Genomic DNA, 22874 nt, shown 5'->3' on the forward strand with positions numbered 1-22874 from the left:
AAATCTGATGGGAGCAAAGTCATGGGTTGCAGTTCTGCAAGGTCAATCCGTGATGCTCTGCTTCTCAATTGTGGTTGGTGCTCCATCTTAAAATGTTGTGCCAAGGCTTTCAGTGGGAACTGGGACATGGGGTGACTGTAGTGGATTCTGTGCCTGTGTGTGAGGAGCTGAAGCTCATCTCTCTGAGTTCCTAGGTGCTTTCCTTTTAATCCTCATGTGTGTGTGTGTGTGTGTGTGTGTGTTAGTCGCTTAATCGTGTCTGACTCTGAAACCTCATGGACCATAGCCCTTTAGGCTCCTCTATCCATGGGATTCTCCAGACAAGAATACTGGAGTGGTTGCCATGCTCTCCTCCAGGGGATCTTCCAGACCCGGGACTGATCCCTTAAGAACTGTGCATTTTGTCAATTCTATGACACTCCTTTTTTCTTATATTATCTCTGAAGTTGGAATGCATCTTATATTCAGCGTGTGTGTATATGTGCTTAGTCATGTCCAACTCTTCGCAACCCCATGGACTGTAGCTAGCCAGGCTCCTCATGTGATTTCCCAGGCAAGAATACTGGAATGGGTAGCCATCCCTTCTCCAGGGGATCTTCCCAATGCAGGGATCGAACCTGGGTCTCCTGCTTGAAGGCAGATTCTTTACTGTCTGAGTCAAATCCTCCCAGCACACTTATAAGGGACAGTAAGTATATCCATTTCACAGGTAAGAAAACTGAGGCTCTAAGAGTTTATGTAACTTTTCCAAAGAAGCAAGAAAGAAAATCCAGGTACCCTCTGACTCCCAAGTCTGCTTTCCCACTGCACCGTGCAATTCCCCAAAATAATCTGCCCTAATTCAAAATATTATTCTTTCTATTAATACATGAAGCAAAAAGTGATCACAAATTGCTAGCAGCTGAGAACAAAGAACAATTGACAATAGTCAATGCTGAATGGTAATTGTGTCTGAGTCTCAATCCTTGAATCTGTTTTTAGTCCATTTGGGAGACATATTTAAACAGATTCAGAAGAATGCAAATAAGTTACCTTTGAAGTTGAATTAGCTTTTCTTCTCAACATTGTTGTTGTTGTTCAGCCACTCAGTCGTGTCTGACTCTTTGTGACCCCAAGGACTGCAGCAAGCCAGGCTTCCCTGTCCTTTACCATCTCCCAAAGCTTGCTCAAACTTATGTCCATTGAGTTAGTGATGCCATCCAACCTTTTCATCCTCTGTCATCCCCTTCTTCTCCTGCCTTCAATCTTTCCCCAGCATTAGGGTCTTTTCTAATGAGTCGGCTTTTCCCATCAAGTGACCAAAGTATTGGACTTTCAGCTTTAGCATCAGTCTTTCCAATGAATATTCAGGATTGATTTCCTTTAGAATTTACTGGTTTTGATCTCCCTGCAGGCCAAGGGACTCTCAAGAGTCTTCTCCAACACTACAGTTCAAAAGCATCAATTTTTTCGGTGCTCAGTCTTCTTTATGGTCCAACTCTCACATCCATACATGATTACTGGAAAAACCATATGGACCTTTATCAGCAAAGTACTGTCTCTGCTTTTTAATACTCTGTCTAGGTTTATCATAGCTTTACTTCCAAGGAGCAAGCATCTTTTAATTTCATGGCTGCAGTCACCATCTGCAGTGATTTTGGAGCCCAAGAAAATAGTCTGTCACTGTTTCCATTGTTTCCCCATCTATTTGCCATGAAGTGATTGTCTCAACATGATCCTGGCTAAATGTCTGGTAAAAGTTCCCTCCCCTATTAGTATTTGGGAGGTATTGGGAAGATCTAATCTGATTCTCAGAGGAGTATATATTTCCAAAACCAGCTGGCTGCCTCAGTGTTTGACTTGCTGGAGCCAACTCGCGTTGGCTCTGGTGAACTCAACTGTATTCATTAATTTCCAACTCTGGTGGTTTGGAATCAGCCATAACTGGGAGCATTTATGCCATGGAAACCAGTAAAATATTCAAACCAACACACCCTTCCCCCATTTCTTTTTTCCTTCCTGGCAAACTGGTTGTCCACTTTATCCTTATAACCCTGTCACTCTTAACCACAGATATCTAGCAATCTGACAGTATAAGTGACACAGAGTATTTCCAGACCAGGCTAGTTTTCCTAGGAATATGGTTCGTTGCCATGATACCAGGAAAACCGAGAACTGGCCCTAGGCATTATATGTGGAAATATCCCAGATCACTAACTCACCTTGAGCAGAGAGATTTTCCGAAACTGGAAAGAACTCTTGTAAACTCCCTTCAGTATCTTTGGAAGCAGCCAGGAATAGTTACTCTCTTAAGAATATTAAATAGAGCAAAAGGAAAAGGTGGAGGAAGGAAATACACAGTCATCAAGAGAACCCATTAAAATATTCTCCAAAAATATCCTTCACATTTCATATAAAATCCCAGGGTAGACCATTTGTTTTGTATAAACAAAAGGCTAGGCTCAGGCTATTATGTCAAAGCACCACTGAATGGTAATAGACAAACTGACACTGAGAAATGTATGGGAAGCAGCTGATTTGGTCAAAGCTTCAGGATCTACTCACCACATCCCTCAAGGCCATTGCTTTTTGGATTTTCCTGTTCCGGGTCCAAAAACACAGTTATAACTCAAACACATGGCTGACAGGGGTGGAAAATCATTTTGGAAAACTATTTGGCAGTTTCTAACATTTTAAAGTATTTTATTCGAGAGTAATAAGAGTTGTTTGCATACACAAAGCAGCTTTATTCATAGTAGTAGCCCCAAACTAGAAATAACACAAATGTCCAGTAACAGGACATTTGTTGTATACTCATACATTGCAAGACTACTCAACATTTACAAGGAACAAACTCTGAAAGAGCATGTGAGTGTGTGTGTTAGTCGCTTAGTCGTGTCCGACTCTTTGGGACCCCGTGGACTGTGACTCGCCAGGCTACTCTGTCCGTGGGGTTCTCCAGGCAAGAATACTGGAGTGGGTTGCCATTCCCTTCTCTAGGGGATCTTCCCAATCCAGGGATTGAACCTGGGTCTCCCACATTGCAGGCAGATTCTTTACAATTTGAGCCACGAGGGAAAGCCCCTACAATAGCATATGTGTGTCTTAAAAACAGTACAGTGAAGTACAAAACAGTACATATTTTATGATTCTGTTTGCATGAGATTTAGAACAGGGAAATCAAATCTATGCTGATCAGAAGAGCTATTGTTCCTGGCCTAGGGTTGGAAGGATGGACTGGGAAAGGGTATAAGAGAATGTTCTGGGGTGATGGAAATGTTCTAATTCTGGATTGGAGTGGTGATTACAAAAGTATATATAATTGTCAAAATTGATCTAACTATACACTTAGACATATTATGAGCCCATGAAATGTAAATTAGACCTCTACTGAAATATGAATATGTGTGAAAGTGTTAGTCCCCCAGTCATGTCTAACTCTTTGCGACCCCATGGACTGAAGCCTGCCAGGCTCCTTTGTCCATGGAATTCTCCAGGCAAGAATAGAGTGGGTTGCTATTCCCTCCTCCAAGGGATCTTCCCTACCCAGGGATTGAATCTGGTCTCCTCACTGCAGGGACATTCTTTACCATCTGAGCTGCCAGGGAAGCCCATATCTATGTATAAAGTAAATAGATACGCATATGCTTACATTTGTAATCTAATTAAAGGATATAATGTAATAAGCTCCGCTTCCTTGGGCCCTAGGAGTTTCACACTTTGTACCCGGCAAAGACATAGACTTTGAGCTTTCAAAGTGTGGGTTCAGGCCTCTGCGTGATGCTGCACGTTGGAACCTTGTGCAATCACACCCAGGTCATTTCCCTCAAGCCTGTCGACTTCCCATCTCTGACACAATGCTTCATCTGGGTCATCCCCGCAGAGCCACGGGAGAAAGTTTGGGGCCAGGTTCAGCTTGGCGGGGAATTCCTCTCCCCCGCACACACTTTCCAGCGCAGGGAGGCGGCCGGGTCACAGAGCTCACGGGGCATGAATCAGCCTCCCCTTCCAGGCTCCACGAAGGCGCGCTCCGCCCTGTCCCGTCTCTGAGGGCCGCTAACCCTACAAAAGCAGCGGCACCCACGGCGCTGGGATCCAGACCGCCTGGAGGTTGGACGCTGTGCACCCTCCTCCCCTCCTCTCGCCGGCAACGTCTGAATCCGGACACCATGGACTCGGTTCGCCCCCTCTGGCTGATGCTTCTGTCGCTGCTCCTCGTGGGAACTGCGCTGGGTGATGCCTCGCAGGCGCCGCCAGGTACCCCACCAACCCGCGCCCAGGGGACCCGTTTTCGCCCTGGCCAGGCGGCAGGGGTTCCGCGGACCCCTGCACCCGCTCTCTGCGCCCTCCTTCCCCCTAATTCCTGTCGTGCACCGCAAGTTTGCACTTTCTGTCTCTGTAAGGCCCTTCTGCTAGGCTGGGAAGCTGCTGGGACAAACCTCCCCACCCCCACTACCCCGGGAAGCCTCTCCCTCCACGGAGATGCGGCTGACCTCCTACCCCTCCGTAGGAAATAACGCGGAGATCTGCCTCCTGCCCCCGGACGACGGGCCCTGCCGGGCGCGGATCCCCAGTTACTACTACGACAGGTACACGCAGAGCTGCCGCGAGTTCATGTACGGAGGCTGCGAGGGCAATGCCAACAATTTTGAAACTTTGGAGGCCTGCAACGAAGCGTGCTGGAAGATTGAGAGTAAGTGCTCTCTCCCACTCCCAGAACTCCAGTACTGCGGCAGAGAAGGGCTAAGTGGGAAATGAGCTTATTTTTCACATCCCATTTTCTATAGTAAGTTTCATCCTTGATTTTCTCGGATACTAAGTTAGGCTTATTGCTTTTCAGTTGACTAAAAGTGATCATGAAACTTCCAACGACAAACATTTCCTCTCCCTTAACTGGCATTTATCATAATTCAGTGTGTGTGCAGACTTTGGAAAGATTTCTCCTAAGGCATAAGGATGCAAGAGTGTCATGTATTAGGTGCAACATAAGTGCCTGTCTGTATTTATCATTAGTTCTAAACCTATGGTTTTTATGCCTCCTTGAGAGGGCATTTTTCTCTTGCCCACTGTGTAGCGATCTGAAATACTTTCAGTGGATTTTGTTATTAACGTCTGAATTTAGCTAATTATAACCTTACTTTTGTCCCTTGATACCCAAAGAGATCTTGGGTTAGTATAGAGATATAAAAAATACAGAGATTCACAATGCTGTTTGCAATTTTATTTTAATTATGTCTACTGTCTCTGTGAAGGCCTGTAATAGAACATGGGGCTCAGCTGTTAAAGGAACCGAGCCAGGGAAAAATATGTATTCCTATGAATAAGTTTGATTAATTTCATACATAGAAACAATCAGAACACTCTGAGAGAATAATCTTTCCAGTAAGCATGAAAAATTTATCATAGCTGAATCAGGTCTGGAGACACTGTTAAAAAAAAAAAAACAGAAGCTGAATAGAGTTGTCTCTCAGTGTCTGCAGTGACTGGTTCCAAGACCCCAACTCTCTGATGCCAAAATCCACAGTATTTGCATATAACCTGTGCACATTCTCCCTTATACTTTAAATCATCTCTAGATTCCCTACCAGCATAGGACAAATTCAAGCTTTGTTTTTTTTTTTTTTAATGAATTTTCAGGAATTATTTTTTCCTGAATATTTTCTCTCTGGGTTGGTTGAATCTGTGGAATGCTGGACCCAAGGATACAAAATCTTGTTGTAGCTGGACTAATGGGCAATCTTTTGGGCGTTTACTAGCCCAGCACTAAATATCATGCCTCCCACCCCCACTGCCACTCTACTCCTGGCCATCACCAGTGGCTTCTGAAAATACAGTTAAGTTTTACAGGAAGAATAAGAAGGCTAATTTTTGACTAACATTGTTTTATGCCCTCCTTTTCCTAGAAGTTCCCAAAATTTGCCGGTTAAAAGTGAATAAGAAGCAGTGTGGGGAGCTCAGAGAACAGTATTTCTTCAATCTAAGTTCTATGACATGTAAAAAGTTCATATCTGGCGGGTGTCACAGCAATGAGAACCGGTTCCCGGATGAAGCTACGTGTATGGACTTCTGTGCACCAAAGAGAGGTAAATACTCTCTTTGTGGTGTCTGTACTTCATTTCTTTATTTAGACTTTATGGTGAAAACATTAATAATTTGATATGAAATTAAGCTGGTTTGCATTCTGATGATTTCACGTATAATATGATACCAGTCTGCACACTACTGCCCCGTGAGGGAGTATTTTTACATGTGAGAGTGTGAGCTAGAAGGTTAATAACTTGCCAAGTTCTCAGGGCTGGAAAGTGACGAAGCTATGATTCAAGCTTTTACTTCCTCTTTGGCATTGTTTCTTTAGAACTATTTCTCATCTATTTAACTTGCACATAAAAAAACTACAGTGTTCATTAATGAATCACATGCATGAAATCAGGTATGTATATGAGATAGTGTGATAGACTTAAGCTGGTGAAACCTGAAGATTTCTAAACTTTTTCTTCAGATTTCTGTGTTCTTTAGTAATTACAGATTGTAACACAAATTGATCTCTCCTCCCCATGTTTTACCCACATACCCCATGCGATCCCTAAAATGATGGGTTACTTGGGTAGTGGGTAATGTTTGTAGAGACAGTCCAGGTGTTTTCCGTAGGCACAGCAGAGACATGTACACATAGATAAGTTCAACAAACAAGGAAAATTTGCTTTGGCAGTCTGTGATAAAGCTCTGTAGCTATACCGTGTTGAGTATGCAAAATCTTGAATTAATGAGGAGTTGCTTGTTGCTGGTGTTCTCTTAAATTGTTTATGTAAATTTAAGTGTTCCAGTGGCTACCTGGGAATTAGATATATGTATTCTTCCTTAATAATGGAAGGAGAGCTGATAGAAACATTGAAAATAAAACTACCAACACAAGAGAGTATGCCAAAGCATGTCACATATTTTCTCTTGAAACATAGCTCATTTTTACCTGACCATATGATTTTGGGGTTTATTTCTTTACACATTCAAATGATACAAGATATAGCTTGAAATTCCATAAGATAAATTATAAATTCCGTAAGAATTTATAATTAACAAACTATGTGTTTGAAATTTAAGGCACACTTTTTAAATGGCTTAGTATAATATTTTGGATTCAGAAAGAAGCTTCTATGGGATTAGATGTTCTTCAGTTACTTCAGTAATCAGCACAGCTTATTATTTCCAGTATTACTGCATTTCTAATTTTATTTTCTTTTCTGTTAAGCTCCAGTATTTTGCTACAGCCCAAAAGATGAGGGGCTGTGTTCTGCTAATGTCACTCGCTATTATTTTAACCCAAGACACAAAGCCTGTGAGGCCTTCAACTATACTGGGTGTGGAGGGAATGACAATAATTTTGTCAACTTGAAGGACTGCAAACGCACTTGTGTAAAAGGTAATGTTTTGGGTTTTTTTCTTATTCAGTTTTTAAACTAACTTTATACATAATTCATAAACAAAATTATTTTATGTACCCATTTTACTAATAGCATATCGCCATTTCTAGACTACTTCTACATACATAGCACTTCAGTACTGATCCGTTTTGTCTAAATGCTTACACAGGCTAACTACAGTCGGCAGTAGCTGTATTTTACAGGTAGAATGTTATTAACTTAGTGGATAGTGAGTAAAACTGACTTCATACTCATTAAAAGTAAGACGAGGTGGGTTTGTAAGCATGTCGGAAATGGTGATTTATAATGAGTCTACAGACTGGGGACATATGATGTTTATTTTTATTTTGTTGATCTTAGCCTTGAAGAAGGAAAAGAACAAGAAGATGCCAAGACTTCTCTTAGCCAATAGAAGACTGAAAATTAAAAAGAAGCAGTTTTAACCAGCTTTTTTTGTTGTTGTTTTTCTGTATGTCATCTTGTGAATGTCCTTATGGTTATATCTGAAGGACAACATGGTAACACAGGCAAGCGAATCATCAGTGATTTATTCACCAGTTCTTACCTGTTACATTTTTTATTTGTGTATTTTTTAATACATAAGTAGCTGCTATTCAAATGTGAATCTATTGTTTTTAATATGCTATTCAACTATTTTTTTATGAGGTTAAATTCTTGCTGTGTTTAAGATATAAAAGCAAATACGACTCACTCAGTTCTTGGGGTTGCTCTCCCTGATTTCAGAAGATGATTTAACTGAAAAACATAAGACAATATAATCATATTTTTTAACATATAGGATTATAAAAAGGACCAGCAAATATATTTAATTTTGCATTTTAAAATTAGATTATATTTTAGGCCCAAGGAGACAAATTTGAAGATGTACCAATACTTCAAAAAATGTTAAAATGCTATTATGTAGGTCCTGCTAACTTACTTCCATTTCTGTTGTGTCATTTAAAAGATAATAAAGTAATGTTTTTGACTGAATTAAAAAGCTAGTACATTAATTATATCAGAAATGGTCTCCTCGGAGGGGGAAAATTCTCTCTGCTCATCTATCCATCCATCCCCATTCAGCATATGTTGTTAAAATTTTTGTCCTGTATTTATATCAGAGACAATTCATACATTTAATAATTTAAACTCCACTAATATTTCTGATAAATATGATCATTTCATTTAAACAATTTTTTCTTTCTCTGTAACAACAAGATTTTTTTTAAGAATTCCTACGTTTTCTTGGCAAGAGTAATATTTAAAAGTATGCCCCTGATCTGGCAAAAGTATAAGTACATTTGTGCTTTTCTTTTTTTTTTTTTAATTTTATTTAATTTTTAAACTTTACATAATTGTATTAGTTTTGCCAAATATCAAAATGAATCCACCACAGGTATACATGTGTTCTCCATCCTGAACCCTCCTCCCTCCTCCCTCCCCATACCATCCCTCTGGGTCGTCCCAGTGCACCAGCCCCAAGCGTCCAGTATTGTGCATCGAACCTGGACTGGCATCTCGTTTCATACATGATATTTTACATGTTTCAGTGCCATTCTCCCAAATCTTCCCACCCTCTCCCTCTCCCACAGAGTCCATAAGACTGTTCTATACATCACTGTCTCTTTTGCTATCTCGTTCACAGGGTTATTGTTACCATCTTTCTAAATTCCATATGTGCTTTTCTTAAACAATCCTTCTTTTAAAAATCTATCCCAAAGGTATGACAACAAAAACAAAAAATGAAAATGCTATATGCTGTGGTTGATGTATTATTTGGAATAACACCGAAAACGGGAAACAAATGAGACACTTATCATTAGGGGGTTGGTTGAAGAAATTATGGGTGAAAAGTGAGCAAATTCTTTATATGTGAATATCATCTGATCCTCAGAATACATTTTAAAAAACAGGGTCTAGAACAATGTGACTAAATACACACACACAAAGAATAGAAGATACAAAGATATTATATTAAAAATGGTTACCTATAAGATGAAGGAAGATGTGAATGTACCTTACTATATAGTTTTGATCTTGGACCATGTAAATTTTTGTGTCATTTAAAACCAAAATTAAATTTAAAAAATAAAAAGCATTTTTCTAAAATTGGAAACCAACCTAAACAATTGAACCTAAATAAATATTAAATGATGGCATAACTGTGAAAAGGGTATATGATTAATTCCAGTGACTTTCAAAACTAGTAATTTGACTATGTATCTTTTGGAAAATATAATCCAAGAGTCAAATAAATTCTGAAAATGCATTTTGTAGTGTTATTTTGACTGTATTATATATAGAATATTATATATTCTATAAAAATGTGTCTCCCACCCTTTCATCGCAAAGTCTTTGGATCAATGACAATCCAGCATTAGTAGGTACAGCTACTGTCCAGATTATAATCACTAAAAGAAACCAGAGGTCTTGAGAATAATCGCTGAGTGTAGGTCTCGGACAAGAAATCTGAAAGATGAACCTGGGCCATTTCATAAATTAAGTAAGGAAACTATAAAGCCTAATGAGTCCTATCACAGGAACAGGAGAGTACCATTAGGGAATGAGGCAAAATGAGCATCAGAACAAATATTGACCACAATACAGGTAAGTATATAAATATGAATATAACATGAGTTGATCATCACACACACACACACATACACACACACACACACACACACACACACACAAACACCTCCTTGGTGACTCTTGAGGGTTGCTAGAGCACTATCTCATTACTTTGAACACTAATGAATTAAGAGAAATAATAAAGGACTTATTCTTTTTTATTTAGTCTTAAAAACTAAATAATGTATGAGAGAAAGTTACTCAAAGAGGAATCCCACCTAATACAGGCAATAAAATATTAGAAGATACCCCTAGTGAAAGTGTGCATCTATTTGGCAAAACCAATACAATATTGTAAAGTTTAAAAATAAAATAAAATAAAAAAAAAAAGAAAGTGTGCATCTAGGTAATGATTATCCGTGCATGCTGAAACCAGGGCATGAAAGATTGATGGAGAACAGTTTCATGGAGCAATGAGACTAATGGGCAATTTTAACCTTACTAAAAGTGTGCCAACACACATTATTCACTTCTGGATATGAGGTAACAAGAAATGGACATCCCATCCAATGAAGTGATCTTACAGACAGAAGGAGAGAAAAAATTAAGCCTAAAGTTAAGCCAGTCTCTAGATCTCCTTACCTATCATTGTACTGCCAGATTGTAAGGCACGCTTGGGGATAAAGGAGCAAGTTCTAAGAGACCAGGGAAAGTTAATCAGCCAAATCCATAATACTGGACACTCCACAAGACAAACATCCTAGTTTCTCCAACAAACCAAAGATATTTTTAAGAGGAGGAAAAAGAGGAGGAGGCTTTTATAGAGTATGAGATGTAACAACAACAAAAAGCATGTCATTAAAAGTTTTCAGTTGAGTAAGGCCTATATTTAGGACTTTACTGGTGGTTTCTGAGAATGATTACAGCAGAAGGATCTTGTCTGTGTTCTGGGATTGTTGAGTGAGTGATACAGAGTCTTTGCGGGGGACTTGGGGAGTTCCAAGAACTACAAGGAAAACTTGATTTGCTATTCGTCGCCTTTAACCCAGGTTCATGGACGTAACTTAGCTTACAGCTGCAGTTTTCTATTCAGCAAGGGTCAAAAGTGGACTTTTATACAACTGTTCTAATACTCCAAATCTCTGCAATTTTAATTCAATGAAGTAACAAATAAAGCTGTTGTAGGACGTTCTGCTGCTGCTGCTGTTGCTGCTAAGTTGCTTCAGTCGTGTCCGACTCTGTGCGACCCCATAGACGGCAGCCCACCAGGCTCTGCCATCCCTGGGCTTCTCCAGGCAAGAACACTGGAGTGGGTTGCCATTTCCTTCTCCAATGCATGAAAGTGAAAAGGGAAAGTGAAGTCGCTCAGTCGTGTTGAACTCTTCGTGACCCCATGAACTGCAGCTTACCAGGCTCCTCCGTCCATGGGATTTTCCAGGCAAGAGTACTGGAGTGGGGTCATATCACCCTCTCCGTTCTGCAGTTGAAGGGAAATTCCTTCTTGCCACAATCAGCCTGAAGACAAGTCACTACTGTGGTTTCACCAGACAGACTGATTAAAAGAAATGTCCCAGTCTGTGACATGAAAAAGGAATGGGCTAGCTTTTAATATGAATGTGAATTCACTTACTGAAAAAAGTTATTATGGACTACCACCCGTGTATACATATTGTACATGTTCACTCATAGAAACTGTACCTGGAGCCTTTCAGAGGATTCTTGAATCATGTACCTCCAAAGTGTTAGTCGCTCTGTTGTGTCCAACTCTTTGTGACCCCATGGACTGTAGCCCCCCAGGCTCCTCTGTCCACGGATTCTCAAGGCAAGAATACTGGAGTGGGTAGCCATTCCCTTTTCCAGGAGATCTTTCCAACCCAGGGTTTGAAGCTGAGTCTCCTGCATTTTAGGCAGACTCTTTGCCTACAATCTGAGGCACCAGGGAAGTCCTAGTATCTCCAAGTGTACATGCTATTTCTGCCAAAAGTCTTGTAGCCATTTAGGCAATGATGTTTATCAGTGAGGGACTGTCCTTTGGCATGGCCTTCCTTATATTGTAACAAGACAAGCTTGTCTTTACAAGTGCTGTGTTTCTAAAAGAAAAATATTGGTTTTGGATAAAAATACAAAAAAATAGAAAAGTGAAAATTGCAAACTTTAAATATTCATTGCCTATATATTGTTATAAATTTAGAGATGGAGGCAAGCAAATGCAGAAATCAAAATCATCTAAAGTTATTTCTTCTCCCTTCACTCACATATTCAATTGGCTGCCAAGCATATCTACTCAATCCTGTTCTGTGTTGTGTGTGCTCAACCGAGTCCACCTCTTTGTGACCCCATGGACTGTAGCCTACCAGGCTCCTCTGTCCATGGGATTTTCCAGGCAATAGTACTGGAGTGGATTGCCATTTCCTTCTCCAGGGGATCTTCCCAACCCAGGGATTGAACCCGGGTCTCCTGCACTGTAGACAGATGCTTTACTGTCTGAGCCACCAGGGAAGCACATGCCTATTTTAAGCCTCCTTATTCCAGGAAAATTAAAACATTTTCCCAAGTTTCCGCCCTGCCTATGTCTGCTCCATATGCAATCATTCACACTGATGCCCCAGAAATATTTATTAAAAAAATCTTATCAGTTTACTCTTCTGCTTAAAACTAATGATTTTCTGTTGAATCTTCACGTTACTGTCCAAGTACCTGTGTGTCATTTAAGACTTCTTACAAGTAGACCATAGTATTCTCTTCCAGATTGATCTACCCCATTCCACCACCATCTGTAACCTACAATTCAGCTGCACTAGATTATGTTCAGTTTCCAGAACACGTCATACTGCCTTATTTTTGTATAACATGGTTATCAAATTTTGTGCATTAGAACCATCTGGGCAGCCAGGCATGTATGCAGATTTCTAAGCCCCATGTCCAAGTGTTTTGATTTAGTGGTTTGAGTTGACACTCAAAAGATGTACATTAAAAACACTGACTCCAAATGATTAGGATGAATACTTAAATCACTCATTGAGGAACACTTGGCAAGTTGAATTTTCTTGTTGGCACAGAATTCCTTGACCCACCTCAAGCAAGTTTAACCGTTTGTCCCTTGGGCTTTGCTATACCTGATACAACTCCTAGACACACTAATACGGTATTTATTTTCCTAGGAGTTTTATTGTTAGAGTGTTTGGGTTTCTCAAGCAAAATTAAGAGGATTTTCTTTCACTTTAAAATATATTATTATACCCACTGTATACTATATAGAAAATAAAAGAAAAATATAAGGATATATAAACAATCTAGTATTTCACCATCAAGTGATTAACAAGAATGTTTGTCTCCTTAAGGTGGAAATAACTTAGTCAAGACGTATGAGCATTTTTATGCTCTCAGTATATACTAACAAATTGCATTACAAAGTTAAATCAATTTATCCCCACCTAAGAATCTAAGAATGCATGCAAATGCCCAACAAATGGGTTTAAAATAAACAGAAAAACCACTTAGTTATAATTGCTGCTAAGTCGCTTCAGTCATGTCCGACTCTGTGCGACCCCAGAGACGACAGCCCGCCAGGCTCCCCGGTCCCTGGGATTCTCCAGGCAAGAACACTGGAGTGGGTTGCCATTTCCTTCTCCAATGCAGGAAAGTGAAAAGTGAAAGTGAAGGCCCTCAGTCGTGTCTGACTCTGTGCGACCCCATGGACTGCAGCCTACCAGGCTCCTCCCTCCATGGGATTTTCCAGGCAAGAGTAAAGGAGTGGGGTGCCATTGCCTTCTCTGAAGTAGTATCTAATCATTATTGGATTATTACGTATCTAATAACAGACTATTTTGGTCATAACCAGTATTTTGGTCATCGACTCACTGGAAAAGTCCCTGCTGCTGGGAAAGACTGAGGGCAGTAGGAGAAGAAGGTATCAGAGGATGAGATGGCTGGATGGCATCACTGATGCAATGGACATGAACTTGGGCAAACTCTGGGAGATGGTGAGGGACAGGGAGGCCCCGCATGCTGCAGTCCATGGGGTCACAAAGAGTCGGACATGACTGGGCAACTGAACAACAACAGATTATTAGACTAGCTTCCTTGCTGGCTCTGAAGGTAAAGAATCTACCTGAAATGAAGGAGACCCAGGTTCAATCCCTGGGTCAGGAAGATCCCCTGAAGAAGGGAACGGGTACCCAGTCCAGTGTTCTTGTTGAAAGAAGCCCATGGACAGAGGAGCCTGGCAGGCTAGAGTTCATGGCATCACAAAGAGTCAGACACAGTTGAACGACTAACACACTTAATCATTATTTTAGTTGGTATTTCCAGGATTATTACTAAATGTTGCACTTAAAATTATTTATTTCCTCTCATTAAAGGTTATATTTTCCTTTAAACTTAGCTTATAATGTTAACATAAAAATAGCGCTAATATTTTTATAATTTAAATTTTAATCATGAATTGCTTCAAACATATAAAAAATTACAGAAAACAGTATAACTGACCCAATTTAAAAAACATGATAGGAGTTTGCCAAATCTGTTTCAGTTGCTTTTTCTGTTTTCAGAAATGAAATGTTGCAAACAGAGCTTAAGATTCAAATGTTCCTCTGTCATCCTGTCTCTGCCTCACTCTCCTGAAAAGTAACTGATCTCATAATATTGGAGTATGTGCATATTTTAACGCTTGTATTATAAATATATTCACCCAGAGCAATATGAAGTACTGCTGTACGTGTCTTAAAATTATGTATATGGTGTCACATGCTGTGTATCCATTGTCATCGTGCATTGCTACCACTAGGTTGTAAAAATGAAAGTGTCAGTCACTCAGTGGTGTCCCACTCTTTGCAACCCCATGCACTGTAGCCTACCAGGCTTCTCGTCCATTCTCCAGGCAAGAAGACTGGAGTGGGTTGCCACTTCCTCCTCCAGGGGATATTCTTGACCTGGGGATTGAACCTGGGTCTCCTGCACTGCAGGCAGATTCTTACTGTCTGAGCCACTAGGGAAGCCCATCATGTTTTAGGTATAGTCTATAAATCCACTGGTTTCGTGTAGAACTGCTTCATTTATTTTGACTTCATAATGTTATCCCAGTACATAAACAGTACAGTATATTCATCCATTTCTCTATTGGTGGATATTTCCAAATTTTTGCTTTTATGAACAATATAATAACAAATGTTTATATATGTATCTCATTGTACACATATTTGGACCTGGAAATGGGGTTGCTAGTTAAAGACATGTTGATATTAGTACCATTAAGCAGCAATGTATACAAATTTCTATTTCTTCAAGTTTTTGACAACACTGAGCAATGTCAAAGTCCTTAATTTGTTGCCATTCATATAACTGAGAAATTGTACCTCACTGTTGTTTAATTTTATTCTCCTGATTAATGAGGATGTTGAAAATCAGTTTTTACTATTTTGTTGGCCATTGTCATTTCCTCTTCTATAAGTTGTCTATTTGTATTTCTTCTACTTCTTCATTTGACTCTGTATTATTAATTTGTATATTTTTATGTATTCTGGGTAACAATCCTTTGCTAGCTACATGATTTACAGATATTTTCTTCCAATTTGAGGAAGGTGTTATTTTGATTTTTCTCTGCAAGTTGAATTGTGATGCCATATAATTTCATGATGTCATTAAGCAGGGTTCATTTAGCATTTTCTCAACTCCTAAATTGATTATGTGACATCGTTACAAGTAAACAGGGTGTATGACATTTGTGCCAAAGCCCAGTAGATATTTCCTCAAAACACAGTAATATTTTGAACAAAGCAATAAGAAAAGTTCTATGTACTGTAATAATTAATATAGAGAATATAAAAAGAAGCAATATTGGAAAAATTACTGGTTAAGAGTTTCTCCTAACTAAAAACATATGACTATATATTCAAGAATCTCTACATACTCCAAACAGGATAAATCCAAAGATAAATACCACTGGCCACATCTCAGCCAAACTTCTGAAAATTAAAGTCAAATTCATCTACCTAGAAAAAACAGAGATAATATCCCCAAATGAGCATCAAAAAAACTGGTGACTGATATTTCAACAGAAACCATGAAAGTCAGAGAACAACAGACTAACATTTTAAAGTGCTAAGCAAACAAACCCTGCAAACCAGTAATTGTATAACCAGCAAAAATATCCTTAAAAACGAAAGGATAAATGAAGATGTTTACATATAAACAAGATCCAAGAGAACTTGTCAGCAGATTTGTACTACAGAAACATTAACGGGAATTCTGAAGAAAAATGATCCCAATGGAAGCATGAAAGTGCAAAATGAAATAAATGAGAGCACTAGCAAATATGTGTGAAAAACTATAAATGAATATTTTGTTTAAAAGTATTGACTATTATATCTTATGCAGTTAAAACATATAGGTTTTAGATACATGGAATTATTAGCACCAAAGGTAGGAGTGTTGCTTAATGGAATTAAACCCTTTCCAGGTTTTTGTATACTTTGGGGAATATTACAATTTACTAGCTAGAATACATATAGTAATCTAAGAGAAAGAATAAAAAAATACAGAGAGCTAAAGAGGAAAAGATAGACTAATAGGAAAAATGGAATATTTAATCCAAAGGAAATCAAGAAAAAAAAGAAATAAAGAAACAAAAGATGGGACAGTTAGAAAACAATGGCAAGATAGTTGACTTAAACCCAACTATCTAAGTAATATTATTAAATATAAATTGGCTAAACATTCCAATTAAAGGAAGAAATAGTCATATTGAATTAAAAAACAAAATTCAAGATCCAACTCAATACTGTTTATAAAAGACAAGCTTTATATACACATCATAAACATCTGAAATATCTGAAAATAAATATAGAATGGTATACCAAATAAATACTAACTATAATAAAATACTTTATTAATCTCAGACAAAGACTTTGAGACAAGGAGAAGTCAAAACAAAAAGGGACTTTCACAGGAATAAAAGGGTCAATTTAAACAATCAGTTCAGTTCAGTTCAGTTCAGTTGCTCAGTCATGTCCGACTCTACGACCCCATGAATCGCAGCACACCAGGCCTCCCTGTCCATCACCAACTCCCGGAGTTCACTCAGACTCACGTCCATTGAGTCAGTGATGCCATCCAGCCATCTCATCCTCTGTCATCCCCTTCTCCTCCTGCCCCCAATCCCTCCCAGCATGAGTCTTTTCCAATGAGTCAACTCTTCGCATGAGGTGGCCAAAGTACTGGAGTTTCAGCTTTAGCACCATTCCTTCCAAAGAAATCCCAGGGCTGATCTTCAGATTGGACTGTTTGGATCTCCTTGCAGTCCAAGGGACTCTCAAGAGTCTTCTCCAACACCACAGTTCAAAAGCATCAATTCTTCGGTGCTCAGCCTTCTTCACAGTCCAACTCTCACATCCATACATGACCACTGGAAAAACCATAGCCTTGACTAGATGGACCTTTGTTGGCAAAGTAATGTCTCTGCTTTTGAATATGCTATCTAGGTTGGTCATAACTTTCCTTCCAAGGAGTAAGTGTCTTTTAATCTCATGGCTACAGTCACCATCTGCAGTGATTTTGGAGCCCCCAAAAATAAAGTCTGACACTGTTTCCCCATCTATTTCCCATGAAGTGATGGGACCGGATGCCATGATCTTCGTTTTCTGAATGTTGAGCTTTAAGCCAACTTTTTCACTCTCCTCTTTCACTTTCATCAAGAGGCTTTTTAGTTCCTCTTCACTTTCTGCCATAAGGGTGGTGTCATCTGCATATCTGAGGTTATTGATATTTCTCCCAGCAATCTTGATTCCAGCTTGTGTTTCTTCCAGTCCAGCATTTCTCATGATGTACTCTGCATATAAGTGAAATAAGCAAGGTGACAATATACAGGCTTGACATACTCCTTTTCCTCTTTGGAACCAGTCTGTTGTTCCATGTCCAATTCTAACTGTTGCTTCCTGACCTGCATATAGATTTCTCAAGAGGCAGGTCAGGTGGTCTGGTATTCCCAATCTCTTAAAGAATTTTCCACAGTTTATTGTGATCCACACAGTCAAAGGCTTTGGCATAGTCAATAAAGCAGAAATAGATGTTTTTCTGGAACTCTCTTGCTTTTTCCATGATCCAGCGGATGTTGGCAATTTGATCTCTGGTTCCTCTGCCTTTTCTAAAACAGCTTGAATATCTGGAAGTTCACGGTTCACGTATTGCTGAAGCCTGGCTTGGAGAATTTTGAGCATAACTTTACTAGCATGTGAGATGAGTGCAACTGTGCGGTAGTTTGAGCATTGTTTGGCATTGCCTTTCTTTGGTATTGGAATAGTTTGTGTTAAAATTAATCTGATAAAAAAAAACTAAAACAAACAGCATATTCAATATGAATGCTGAAGCCTGGCTTGGAGAATTTAATCAATTGGAGGATATAATAATTATAAATGTCTACATGTTTAATATAAAATTTAGTACATGAAAGAAAATCGAGATAATTAAAAGGAGAATTTTTCTTTTATTAAAAGAGAAATAGACATATCTATAATTATAGCATATAATTTGATATTTAAATACATTTCCTTCATAAATGAAAAAGTAGGAAAAATTAATGAAATAGGAAATTTACACAACAAAATACTACACCTAACACATTCAGAATAAATAACGGTTTTAAGACTATGTGGACTATTTACCAAATAGACTTGCTGATCCATAGGTAAGTCTCAAAATACTCCAAATAATCCAAATCCCCTAGAATATATTTCCTGATTACAAAATGAAACTAGACATTTATAACAGAAAGATAGGTGGAAAACCTCTGACTGTTTGGAAATTCGGTTCAGTTCAGTCGCTCAGTCGTGTCCAGCTCTTTGCGATCCCATGGACTACAGCATGCCAGGCTTCCCTGTCCATCGCCAACTCCCGTAGTTTACTCAAACTTGGTCCACTGAGTCAGTGATGCCATCCAACCAACTCATCCTCTGTCGCCCCCTTCTCTTCCCACCTTCAATCTTTCACAGCATCAGGGTCTTTTCAAATGAGTCAGTTCTTCACATCAGGTGGCCAAAATATCGAATTTCAGCTTCAGCATCAGTCCTTCCAATGAATATTCAGGACTGATTTCCTGTAGGATGGAGGGGTTGGATTTTCTTGCTGTCCAAGGGACTCTCAAGAGTCTTTTCCAATACCACAGTTCAAAAGCATCAATTCTTCAGTGCTCAGCTTTCTTTATAGTCCAACTCTCACATCCAAACACGACTACTGGATAGCTTTGACTAGACAGACCTTTGTTTGCAAAGTAATGTCTCTGCTTTTTAATATGCTATCTGGGTTGGTCATAATTTTTCTTCCAAGGAGCAAGCGTCTTTTAATTTCATGGTTGCAGTCACCATCTGCAGTGATTTTGGAGCCTCCCAAAATAAAGTCTTTCACTGTTTCCACTGTTTTCCCATCTATTTGCCGTGAAGTGATGGGACTGGATGCCATGATCTTAGTTTTCTGAATGTTGAGTTTGAAGCCAACTTTTGCACTGTTCTCTTTCACTTTCATCAAGAGGCTCTTTAGTTCTTCTTCATTTTCTTCCATAAGGGTACTGTCATCTGCCTATCTGAGATTATTGATATTTCTCCCAGAAATCTTGATTCCAGCTTGTGCTTCATCCAGCCCAGCATTTCTCATGATGTACTCTGCATATAAGTTAAATAAGCAGGGTGACAATATACAGCCTTGATGTACTCCTTTTCCTATTTGGAACCAGTCTGTGGTTCCAGGTCTAGTTCTAACTGTTGCTTCCTGACCTGCATACAGATTTCTCAGGAGGCAGGTTAGGTGGTCTGGTATTCCCATCTCTTTAAGAATTTTTCACATTTAATTTGTAAATTAAACACATACTATTACATAAGAGAATATATTTCAGCTAAATGTAAATAAAAATCTGACATATCAAAAATCAGGACGTGAGTTAAAATAGTGATTAAAGGAAATTTTATAGCTCTGAATTAGTAATCAAAAGGAAGAAAGAAGGCTTCCTTGGTGGCTCAGTGGTAACAAAACCGCCTGCCAATGCAGGAAACATGGGTTGGATCCTTGATCCATGAAGACCCCACATGCCATATAGCAACTAAGTCCATGTGTCACAACTACTGAGCCTGTGCTGTAGAGACCAGAAGCCACAACTCCTGAAGCCTGGGCGTTCTAGAGCCAAGCCCATGCTCCACAACAAGAGACGTCAGTGCAGTGAGAAGCCCACACACCACAGGTACACAGCACCCTTCTCTCTACAATTGCAGAAAAGACCACACGGTGATGAAGACCCAGCACAGCCAAAAATAAATGTAAGGAAAGTTAATTTTTAAAAGAAAGATTTAAAGTTCTAATCTTCCATCTCAAGAAATCAGAAAACTTGACCATACTAAACACATATTTAAGTACCCCAAAAAGTGTAGAAGGAAGTTAATAAAATAACAACAATAATGAAAATATTTAGAAAACTGACACCAATTTCAAGAAAATAGTCAAATTTTTTTCTTTGAAAAGATGAATCAAATATTTTGTTAATAGCAAGATTTCAAAGAAAAAAAAGAACATAAGTTATTACTATCATCAATAAAAAAGCAGGCAATGTTATAAATTATAAAGATGTTAAATATTACATTAATGGATATTATTAACAAATTCATAACAATAAATTTGGCGAGTTAGATGAAACAGGCAAATCCCTTTAATAATAAAAATGACAAAATGTGAATAGCTATATAATTTTAGAGGTCCAGAACAAAGTGACAATGAGAGAATCCTTGTTCAAACACTAATTAAGAATTTTAAAATGGTTACAATAAAAGATTAAACCAAGGGCAGAACCCTTGCACATGCATGTGACCACATGGGCTGCATGCCCATTAAGCTGGACCTGTTTCCAAAACTAACATAAAAACAGGAAGGCATTCTGCACATTCTCATCTGTTAAAGAATGTGAAGCCACAATTCCACTTTAGCACAAAGAAAACTTTAGGCTCAGATGGATACGTCGGTGAATTACTCCAGACATTTAAGAAGAAATAATCCCAACTTCCAAAATCTCTTCTAGAAGATAAAAAAGAAATAATTCCCAATTTCAAGATAAAAATCATTGGTAAAGTATTGCAAGGAAGAAAAATTACAGGTCAATTTCTTCCTCGTGAAAGATGCATAAGACGTGAACAAGCAAGTACAAGGTTAAATCCAGTAATATACAACACATCATGAGTAACTGACGTATATCCTACTGGCGGTGTGCAACAGTTGTAACATAAGGCAATCAATCATTGTAATTGATCACATTAGCAAAATAAATGACAAAGCACATGATCATTTTAAAAGATGCACAAAAGGCATTTGATAAAATTCAATGTCAATTCACTGTAAAAAGAAACTCAACAAGGTAGGACTAGAAGAGATCCTCCTTCACCTGAAAAAGGGTGCCCACAAAAACCTACAGTTCACATCATAGTTAATGTTGAAATCTATGAAATTTAAGCTACATGAAGAGAGGAAGCAAAGCATCAAGGGGAGAGAGTGAAAAGGTGGTAGGGCCAATAGACTGGAGTATTTGTTGTTCAGTTGCCAAGTCGCTGACTCTTTCTACCCCATGGACTGCAGCACTCCAGCCTTCCCTGCCCCTCACCATCTCCTGGAGTTTGCCCAAGTTCATGTCCATTGAATTGTGATGCCATCCAACCATCTCATCCGCTGTTGCCCTCTTCTTCTGCCTTCAGTCTTTCCCAGCATCAGGGTCTTTTCCAATTACTCAGTACTTCGCATCAGATGGCCAAAGTATTGGCGTTTCAGCTTTAGCATTCAGTCCTTCCAATGAGTATGCTGGGTTGATTTCCTTTAAGATTGACTGGTTTGATCTCCTTGCTGTCTGATGGACTGTCAAGAGTCTTCTCCAGCACCATAGTTTGAAAGCATCAATTTTTTGCCACTCTGCCTTCTTTATGACCCAGCTCTGACATGTGTATATGTCTATGGAAAAACTAGTAGTCTTGACTCTATGGATCTTTATCAGCGAAGTGATGTCTTTGCTTTTTAACATACTGTTTGGGTTTGTCAGAGACTGGAGTATATTGCTATTGAAATCTATTGCTGATATTTGTTTTCCTCTGTGACTTAGTCTTTTTGCCTGAAACCCCAGAGGATTTTTCTTTAACTTTATAGTCTAATAATGTACTGAGTAGTACATAAAAATTGACCAAAATTTAAATATTCTACAGTTGTTTTTCTTCTTGCCAGGCCACTTACATTATTTATACATGAACATGATTTGCTTTGCTGATTTTAAGCAATTTTGCTTATTTTAAAATCTTAAGTATAAAAGCTCAACATTCAGAAAACTAAGATCATGGCATCTGGTCCCATCACTTCATGGGAAATAGATGGGGAAACAGTGGAAACAGTGTCAGACTTTATTTTGGGGGCTCCAAAATCACTGCAGATGGTGACTGCAGCCATGAAATTAAAAGACACTTACTCCTTGGAAGGAGTTATGACCAACCTAGATAGCATATTCAAAAGCAGAGACATTACTTTGGCAACAAAGTTTCATCTAGTCAAGGCTATGGTTTTTCCAGTAGTCACGTATGGATGTGAGAGTTGGACTGTGAAGAAAGCTGAGTGCCGAAGAATTGATACTTTTGAACTGTGGTGTTGGAGAAGACTCTTGAGAGTCCCTTGGACTGCAAGGAGATCCAAACAGTCCATCCTAAGGAGATCAGTCCTGGGTATTCTTTGGAAGGAAGGATGTTAAAGCTGAAACTCCAATACTTTGGCCACCTCATGCAAAGAGTTGACTCATTTGAAAAGACTCTGATGCTGGGAGGGATTGGGGGCAGGAGGAGAAGGGGACGACAGAGAATGAGATGGCTGGATGGCATCACCAACTTGATGGACATGAGTTTGAGTGAA

At 39.0% G+C, this 22874-nt stretch overlaps 1 protein-coding gene across 1 annotated transcript; it reads left to right on the forward strand.

Moving 5' to 3' along the window:
• Positions 1-3943: 3943 nt before the first annotated feature.
• On the forward strand, positions 3944-9666 carry TFPI2 (tissue factor pathway inhibitor 2). Its single transcript, XM_005909689.3, has 5 exons — positions 3944-4236; positions 4490-4672; positions 5883-6062; positions 7226-7396; positions 7758-9666. The coding sequence occupies exons 1-5, from the start codon at positions 4149-4151 to the stop codon at positions 7838-7840; spliced, it is 705 nt and encodes a 234-aa protein (XP_005909751.1). The 5' UTR covers positions 3944-4148; the 3' UTR covers positions 7841-9666.
• The last annotated feature ends 13208 nt before the right edge of the window (positions 9667-22874 follow it).

The sequence above is a fragment of the Bos mutus genome, chromosome 4 (genome assembly GCF_027580195.1).
Source record: "Bos mutus isolate GX-2022 chromosome 4, NWIPB_WYAK_1.1, whole genome shotgun sequence".
Taxonomy (NCBI): Eukaryota; Metazoa; Chordata; class Mammalia; order Artiodactyla; family Bovidae; genus Bos; species Bos mutus.

Bases quoted from the DNA above. Each gene is read 5' to 3' on its own strand.
- TFPI2 (XM_005909689.3), top strand. From the start codon at position 4,149: ATGGACTCGGTTCGCCCCCTCTGGCTGATGCTTCTGTCGCTGCTCCTC. The intron at 4,673-5,882 runs GTAAGTGCTCTC...TCCTTTTCCTAG, and splicing joins AGCGTGCTGGAAGATTGAGA to AAGTTCCCAAAATTTGCCGG. The intron at 6,063-7,225 runs GTAAATACTCTC...TTTTCTGTTAAG, and splicing joins CTTCTGTGCACCAAAGAGAG to CTCCAGTATTTTGCTACAGC.